The 9,374-nt window shown below is 49.5% G+C and overlaps 1 protein-coding gene across 1 annotated transcript in view; it reads left to right on the top strand.

The window, feature by feature from the left end:
- LOC119363421 (putative receptor-like protein kinase At4g00960) overlaps positions 1-7,072 on the top strand; it is a 16,980-nt gene extending 9,908 nt beyond the window's left edge. Inside the window, exon 9 of the mRNA XM_037628770.1 lies at positions 6,642-7,072. Within this exon, the coding sequence (XP_037484667.1) occupies positions 6,642-6,869 (228 nt within the window). The 3' untranslated portion in view covers positions 6,870-7,072. The remainder of the gene's footprint in view (positions 1-6,641) is intronic.
- The last annotated feature ends 2,302 nt before the right edge of the window (positions 7,073-9,374 follow it).

The following is a 9,374-nucleotide window of genomic DNA, read 5'->3' as shown; positions in this document are numbered from 1 at the left end:
CAGCTAAGCCTCCGAGTGGGAGTCTGGCTCGCCACTCGGTAGGATTTTTACAAACTTAGGCGAAACGGATTCGCAGCTAAGTCACCCACTGAGGGGGAATTTTATTGGACAAAAATAAAAAGCGACAGAAATTATGGAGGGACTATGACACTATTATTTTGAGGTCCATGAACTACAGAAGTACTTTATTGCAACTCATCCGAGTGATAAAACTTAAGTGTAAAATGGGCGGAGTAGCTCCGCGTTCCAAGCTCGGGGCTCGTCGATATTATGCTCGACGTTGTAAAGACGGTACGCCCCGTTGTGGAGAACCTTGGTGACGATGAAGGGGCCTTCCCAAGAAGGAGCAAGCTTGTGTGGTTTGTGCTGATCCACTCGAAGAACCAAATCTCCTTCCTGGAAGGCTCGACCTCTCACATTTCTGGCGTGGAAACGACACAAATCTTGTTGGTAGATGGTCGACCGGATCAGAGCCATCTCCCTTTCTTCCTCTAAAAGGTCGACTGCGTCTTGCCGCGCTTGTTCAGCCTCTGCTTCATTGTAGATTTCAACTCGAGGAGCATTGTGGAGAAGATCACTCGGCAAGACTGCTTCAGCTCCGTAGACCAAGAAGAATGGAGTTCTTCCGGTCGACCGATTAGGTGTGGTCCGCAGTCCCCAGAGTACTGAGGGAAGTTCGTAGACCCAAGCTCCAGCCGCGTGTTTGAGATCACGCATCAGTCGAGGCTTCAATCCCTTAAGAATCAGTCCATTAGCTCGCTCTGCTTGTCCATTCGACTGCGGATGGGCGACTGAAGCGTAGTCGACCCGTGTGTCCTGGGAGTTGCAGAAAGCTCTGAATTCCTCTGAGTCAAAGTTCAACCCATTATCCATAATGATGCTGTGTGGGACTCCATATCTGAATATTAGTTCCCTGATGAAGCTAACAGCAGTACTGGTGTCAAGGCTCTTGATTGGTTTAGCCTCGATCCACTTGGTGAACTTGTCGACTGCCACCAGTACATGCGTGAAGCCACTTCGTCCTGTTCTCAAAGGACCGACCATGTCCAATCCCCATACTGCGAAAGGCCAGACGAGTGGAATGGTCTTCAGAGCCGACGCAGGCTTGTGTGACATATTCGAGTAGAATTGACATCCCTCGCACTTATCCACTATCTCTTTTGCCATCTCATTCGCCTTTGGCCAGTAAAATCCGGCTCGGTATGCTTTGGCCACGATGGTCCGAGAGGACGCATGATGACCACAGGTCCCCGAGTGAATATCATTGAGGATGAGTCGACCTTCTTCTGGTGTTATGCACTTTTGACCAACTCCAGTCGCGCTTTCTCTGTATAATTGTCCTTTGATTACGGTAAAGGCCTTAGATCGACGGACGATCTGTCGAGCCTCTTCCTCATCCTCCGGGAGCTCTTTCCTCAGGATATATGCGACATACGGAATCGTCCAGTCGGGAATGACCACCAAAACCTCCATGATCAAGTCGACCACCGCTGGGACTTCAACTTCAGTCGGATCTGTGGCACTCTTGGGCTGTGGAGTTTCTTCGGTGAAAGGATCCTCTTTGACTGACGGAGTGTGTATATGCTCCAAGAACACACCACTCGGAATGGCTTCTCTCTTGGAACCTATCTTTGCTAGATCATCAGCTGCTTGATTTTTCAGTCGGGGTATATGATGGAGCTCCAACCCCTCGAACTTCTTTTCCAGCTTCCTCACTGCACTGCAGTATCCAGTCATGGCTAGGCTTCTCACGTCCCACTCTTTCATCACCTGATTGACCACTAAATCCGAGTCGCCATAGACCATCAGGCGACGGACGCCGAGTGAAATGGCCATGCGCAACCCATATAAGAGGGCTTCATATTCTGCCTCATTGTTGGAGGAATCAAAGTGAATCTGGAGCACATATCTGAGCTTATCTCCTCTGGGGGAAACCAGGACAACCCCAGCACCGGAACCATTCAACATCTTAGAGCCATCAAAAAACATGGTCCAATGCTCCGAGTGAACTTCAGTCGGCTGCTGCTGTTCAATCCACTCGGCAAGGAAATCTGCTATTGCCTGGGACTTAATGGCTTTCTTTGCCTCAAACTTGATATCAAGGGGAAGAAGTTCAATCGCCCATTTGGCCACTCGACCAGTTGCATCCCTATTGTGCAAAATCTCTGATAGTGGAGCGTCGCTGACGACTGTGATGGAATGATCAGAGAAATAATGAGCAACCTTCTTTGTGGTCATGTATATTCCATATACAAGCTTCTGATAATGAGGATATCTCTGCTTGGATGGAGTCAAGACTTCAGACAAATAATACACTGGGCGCTGAACTTTGAGGGCTTTTCCTTCTTCTTCCCGCTCGACCGTTAGCACGGTACTGACGACTTGTCCTGTGGCTGCGATATAGAGCAACAGAGGCTCTTTGCTGATTGGAGCGGGAAGCACCGGCTGGGTGGAGAGCAGAGCTTTTAGCTCGGCAAACGCTGCATCAGCTTCTGGAGTCCACTCGAACTTGTCTGTCTTCTTCATCAGTCGATAAAGAGGCAATGCCTTTTCACCGAGTCGTGAGATGAATCGACTTAATGCGGCCAAGCATCCAGTAAGCTTCTGGACATCGTGCACTCGCACAGGGCGTTTCATTCGGAGAATAGTGCCAATCTTCTCTGGGTTAGCGTCGATTCCCCATTCGGAAACGAGAAAACCGAGTAACTTGCCACCAGGAACTCCAAATGTGCACTTCGATGGATTGAGCTTGATATCATACCTTCTGAGGTTGGCAAATGTTTCGGCGAGGTCAGCGAGCAGGTCGGAACCTTTTCGTGACTTGACAACAATATCATCCATATAAGCTTCCACATTCCGACTGATTTGAGTGAGTAGACGCTTCTGAATCATTCGCATGAATGTGGCCCCGGCATTCTTGAGGCCGAATGGCATGGTGATATAGCAGAAGCACCCGAATGGAGTGATGAAAGCTGTTTTTACCTCGTTGGGCCCGTACAGACGGATCTGGTGGTACCCGGAGTAGGCATCTAAAAAAGATAACCTCTCACATCCCGCGGTCGAGTCAACAATTTGATCTATGCGAGGGAGAGGAAAATGATCTTTCGGGCAGGCCCGGTTGATGTGCTTGAAATCAATGCACATTCGGAGCGACTTGTCCTTCTTAGGAACCATGACGACATTAGCGAGCCACTCGGAGTGGTATATCTCTCGGATAAATCCTGCCGCCAACAGTCGAGCCACTTCTTCGCCAATGGCTTTTCTCTTCTGGACGGCGGACCGCCGAAGATGCTCTTTGACTGGTTTTGCAGATGAGTCGACTCTTAGGCGATGCTCAGCCAGTCCCCTGGGAACACCTGGCATGTCAGCGGGCTTCCATGCAAAAATGTCCCAGTTCTCACGGAGGAACTGGATGAGCGCTTCTTCCTATTTTGGGTCGAGTGTCGTGGAGATGCGGCTCGGAGCTGCTTCGGGGTCGGTCGGGTGAATGTGAACAGGCTTCGTCTCACCGGACGACTGGAATGCAGACTCTGTGGCGGGCTTCTTGGATCGCAGCAAGTCACTCGGATCTGCGTTTTGCTTATATTCTTCGAACTCGACCGCTGTCACCTGGGAATCGGCGATCTTGGAGCCCTTCTGAAAGCACTCTTCTGCCTTTTTCTGATCACCGGTGACAGTGATCACTCCTTTGGGACCGGGCATCTTCAATTTGAGGTACACGTAGCATGGTCGAGCCATAAATCGTGCGTAAGCTGGTCTCCCCAAAATGGCATGATATGCACTCTGAAAATCCACGACCTCAAACGTCAACTTTTCTTTGCGAAAATGCTTCGAATCACCAAACACCACGTCCAAAGCTATCTGGCCGAGTGACTCGGCCTTCTTCCCTGGTATAACTCCATGAAAGCTCATGTTACTAGTGCTCAGTCGGGACATCGGAATGCCCATACCTTTCAATGTGTCTGCATACAATAAGTTCAGCCCACTTCCACCATCCATCAGCACCTTTGTCAGTCGAGTGCCTTCGACAACTGGATCGACCACCAAAGCTTGCCTCCTAGGGGTGGCAATATGAGTCGGGTGATCAGATTGGTCGAATGTGATGGGTGTTTGAGACCACTTCAGATAATTTGCTTTTGCGGGGGCAACCATGTTCACCTCTCGGTTAATCACTTTCAGTCGACTTCTGCTTTCCACATCTGCAAAGATCATCAGAGTGGAGTTGATATGCGGATATCCTTCCTCACTGTCCTCCTTGTCTTCGGCCTTGTCCGACTCCTTCTCCTTGTCCTTAGACTGTTTTCCCTGAAACTGCTGGATCAGGAGTCGACATTGGCGAGTGGTGTGCTTCGGGTAAATGATATTCCCCTCTTCGTCTTTCTTCATGTGAATGTGACATGGCATATCCATCACGTCGTTCCCTTCTTTATCCTTTACCTTCTTGGGGTTCCAGGATCCTTTTGGTTTCCCCTTAAACTTTCCTTGAGTCACGGCCAGAGCCTCTCCAGGAGCTGCCGGTTCAGCCTTCCGCTTCTGTTTCCGACTGGTGTTTCCTTTTTCCGACTGACTCGGCTTGTGCTTGCCGCTTCGGAGTCGGTCTTCTTCTTCGCCGTTGGCGTACTTGGTAGAAATCTCCATCATCCGACTCAAGGTCATGTCACCGGTTCGACCAAACTTCAAACTCAGTTCTCTGTTCTTGACACCATCTTTGAAGGCGCAGACTGCCTGATGATCAGACACATTCTCCACAGTGTGGTGCAAAGTGATCCACCTCTGAATATACTCTCTGAGAGTCTCATTAGTTTTCTGCACGCAGACTTGCAACTCTGTCAATCCAACTGGTCGCTTGCAAGTTCCTTCAAACGTCCTGACGAACACTCGGGACAGATCTTCCCAAGTGTAAATGCTGCTAGGAGGTAATTGAGTCAACCATGCCCTGGCAGAACCTTCCAACATGAGGGGCAAATGCTTCATGGCCACCTCGTCGTTCCCACCACCAATCTGAACTGCCACTCGGTAGTCTTCAAGCCAAGTTTCAGGCTTAGACTCACCAGTGAACTTGCTGACTCCTGTTGCCAACCTGAAATTGGGAGGGATAACTGCGGCTCTGATAGCTCTGCTGAAACATTCAGGACCAGAAACATGTACTCGACTGCTTGTGGGTACATCTCTGTCGAGTCCACCTCGATGGGCTCTGTTCCGGTCAACCAACCCTTGCACGATAATGGATCGCGCGTCGAAGCCTGGTTCTCTGGGGTCGACTGGAACCCTACGCCCTATACTGTACTGACGCCTATCATCTGGCTGCCGAGGAGCGTAAGACCCACCCCTCGGAGGGGAATAGGGCACTCGACGCCTATCATCTCGGTCGAGTCTGTCGCCATATTGATCTCGCCGATTCTCGCGCCCTTCACGCCGCGGAGGCGATCTGGGGCTGTGAGCCGACTGAACCGTATTCACAGTGACGGATCGACTGTGAATTCTGTTGCGCGACTCAGACACGGCTGAATTCTGATCTCCTGCTGCCCAGAGCAGATCCCTGATCTGCAGCAAACCTCTGCCAGCTTCCGACTGCGAAGGCTGGATGGACTCTGCTATACGGGTCGCAGCTGCTAAATTCTGAATTGGGGTTCGATATACCTGAGTTGGCGGGAAGAGTTGACATCGACTGGTGTCGGGAACTCGTTGCCGCGCGCGCTCGTCGAGTGCTCGCTGAAGATTCTCCAGTCGAGTGCGCTCGGCCAAATTGGCCAGACGCGCCTCCTCCAAGGCACGAGCCTCGGGGGTTTCTCCTGCGATGGGAATATGCAGGGGATCCTCGTTCCTGCGGCGAAGTTCCTCTCTTTGCAGAGAGTCGAGTGGCTCGGGCTGGTACCCTTCGTAGCCTCGTGTAGGGTCGCCGCCGTCACCTGCTCCACCACCACGGGCGAAGCCAGGAGGACTGTGGGGCCCGTCGACCATCAAGATTTCCGCCACTGGATCACTGCTACCGCACTCGGATGCAGTCTCTACGAAGCCAGTCGACTGATCGAACAAGCCGTAGAGAGGTTCGTCGGGCTCGATTGCCGCAACTTGGGTGGTGGCCGATTGGCGAGCCACCGCGTGCCTCACCCATCGCTGAAGCCTCGACCGGCCCGAGCGCTTGCGCCGGCGGAATACCGGGAGGGTGGACGATGGAGGAGCCGACCGATACTGGGTCGACGGTTGCCGCAGCAGAACGCCGCGGACATATGCACGAAAATGCGTCGCACCGCGGACGGGGAGCGCATCAACGTCGAGTGGAGCCTCGTGGAGCCACGCGGAGTCGTCGGCGATGAAGGTGAGAGTGCCGAGACGGATCTCTTGACCCCCGACCAAAACTCCAACAGACACCATGATGAAAGTACTCGGAAGAATTGCAACTTCTCCACAAAATCGCTAAAACACCTGCCCCACGGTGGGCGCCAACTGTCGTGGTTCTAAGCCTGACAGTAGAGTGGGGGTAGGTATTGAGAGGCAAGGTCCTAGCTATGGAGAGGTTGTAAGCACAAAGGATGTACGAGTTCAGGCCCTTCTCGGAGGAAGTAACAGCCCTACGTCTCGGAGCCCGGAGGCGGTCGAGTTGATGTGCGTCCAGTCGACAGGCCTTACGATGTATCCACATCGGGTTGATGTGCGTCCAGTCGGACCCTATCGACAGGCCTTACATATCATCCGTCATTTTCATGTTAACCAGGGACAACACGGAGATTCAAGCACCCGCGCAACCTGCATTCTTCTTTGGGAGAGAAGCGGCTTTAGCTTCTCCGGCATATGACCGATCTGATTTCATCCTGGGACAGGATGTCTCTGTGAATGCGGTTACAATTACTGAGCCGTATCCTAGGTAGGTAATGAACCGGTGTGATGTTGAGGCCTAAGGGGTGAGTTGACTGTGGTTTCAGCGAGGATTTTCAGAGATCTGGCCTTGGTTGTAGAATCCCTTTTGTTTCGGGTTGCTTCGATGTCTACGGGCTCAGTTACCCCATTATCTTGTTAGATTTGATTTTATTTTGATTGAATATAAAAATTTATATTATTTTATAAGGTAAAATCGCCTGGACCACTTCTCTATCCGCCATTTGGTCAAGGAATAGTGCAAATATATTGCTTTTTTTTATAAAGGGCATTTTTATTAACTCAAAATGTAGCATACAAAGCATAATAAGCAACACCCGACCACAACATAGTTAAGATGCACACGACGACACACCATCATCACGACACTAAAATAAAACCAACATAACTGCAATAGCAAAGCCATAAAAGACTGACATTATACCTATGCCAAAGATGCTGGAGACGGTAGACCAACCCGGAGGTCATGCCTCCATCCATATTGGGTAAAAACCTGCGTGACCACTGTCGTGGTTCTAAGCCTGACAGTAGAGTGGGGGGTAGGTATTGAGAGGCAAGGTCCTAGCTATGGAGAGGTTGTAAGCACAAAGGATGTACGAGTTCAGGCCCTTCTCGGAGGAAGTAACAGCCCTACGTCTCGGAGCCCGGAGGCGGTCGAGTGGATTATGAGTATATGAGTTACAAGGTGCCGAACCCTTCTGCCTGTGGAGGGGGGTGGCTTATATAGAGTGCGCCAGGACCCCAGCCAGCCCACGTAGGAGAGGGTTTAAGGTGAGTTAAGTCTGGGGCGTTACTGGTAACGCCCCACATAAAGTGCCTTTACTATCATAAAGTCTACTTGATTACAGGCCGTTGCAGTGCAGAGTGCCTCTTGACCTTCTGGTGGTCGAGTGAGTCTTCGTGGTCGAGTCCTTCAAGTCAGTCGAGTGTGTCCCTCGTTAGTCGACTGGAAGGCGACTTCTTCTGAGGGTGTCCTTGGGTAAGGTACTTAGATCAGGTCCATGACCCTACCCTAGGTACATAACCCCATCAACCACCCTCTCCAACCGCATACACACCGCCGTAAATAGTGGTCGGTACTCCTTAAGGTGTAGAATTGACCACATATGAAGTGAGTGTGTACATCGAAGAATAACCTGCAAAGGAGAATAGTTTTTGTTATTAAAAGAATAATCATTTCTGCATAGCCAAATCGACCATAATAAGACATACTTTCCCACCCTTATTAGCTTTTAAACATCTTTGGGATTCCATCCAGTCAATGACCATAAATGTTGGCGGACACTTGTTGGTGGATATGAATTGGACACTATTTAGATGACTGGCCATATAAAATGCGCGTACGAAAAAGAAGGTGCTTGATTGTTTCGTCATTAGTATAAAAATTACACTTCTTACTTCCTTGCATATTGTGGCGAGCAAGGTTTTATTTGGTTAGCACAACTCCCCTCCGAAGATACCTCATGAAAATTATCACTTTTAGTACAATTTTCGCTCTCCAAATTTCATTATTATTACCCACCGAAATCTCAAAGTGCATGCGTACATAATAAATAGAGTCAACTGTAAATTACCCAGATGTGGTGAGATTCCAAAAAAAGATTTTTCCATGACAAAAAGCGAGGGCCAACTGGATTCCGTATGAAGGAAATATTCAGAGGGGACGAGTTGCACACATCTGCAAGAGTACTGGCCTTGTCGCGAACAATGTGGTACAAAGTTGGATATTATTCTCGGAGACTTGCGTTACCTAGCCAATTATGCTACCAGAAACGAATCTTTGAGCCGTCCCTTATCGTGAATGATCCGAAGTGAAAGAGATGTTTATTTGCTGCCATTAGACTTGCCTAGAAGTGTGAATCTCCATGTTTCCAAAATGCCTAAGACACAGCCTTTTGGTCTAGGTACTTCTTTCGCAGCATGGTTTGCCAAACGTCATCCTCAGCAAGTAGTTTGAATAACCATTTATTAAGTAAGACATCATTCTTCATTTGAAGATCATGAATGCATAGGCCACCTTGGTCTTTTGGTCTGCAAACCACACTCTATTTGCCTAGTCGGTACCTTTTATTATACCGATCTCCCAGCCAAAAGAATTTGAATATGAAGTAATCCAGTCATTTGAGGACCCCTTTTGGGGGTTGGAAGAAGGATAACACAGAGAGAAACATGTTTGTGAAGACATAATTGATCAAGACCAATTGTCCTCTAGCTTAGAGCAACTTGCCTTTCCAACTACTCCATTGTTTCTCATAGTGCTCCTCTAATTGTTTCCACTCCGCGTTAGTGTGGCGTCGATAATGGTCCGGGATTCCCAAAATTTTAATGAGGAATTATCCTTGTGCACAATCAAATAGATCAAGATATGCGGCAACTGCCTCAACGGCTTCTCTGAAGCAGAATAGTTCACTTTGGAAGTTAATTTTAAGCCCTGACATTTGCTCAAAAGCTGAAAGCAAGAACGTCAGGTTTCGAGCCTTGTCCAGGTCATGTTTCAT

Source organism: Triticum dicoccoides, chromosome 2B, assembly GCF_002162155.2.
Source record: "Triticum dicoccoides isolate Atlit2015 ecotype Zavitan chromosome 2B, WEW_v2.0, whole genome shotgun sequence".
Lineage (NCBI taxonomy): Eukaryota > Viridiplantae > Streptophyta > Magnoliopsida > Poales > Poaceae > Triticum > Triticum dicoccoides.
The sequence above is the reverse complement of the archived record's forward strand: the minus strand, read 5'-3'. Positions and strand labels throughout refer to the sequence as shown.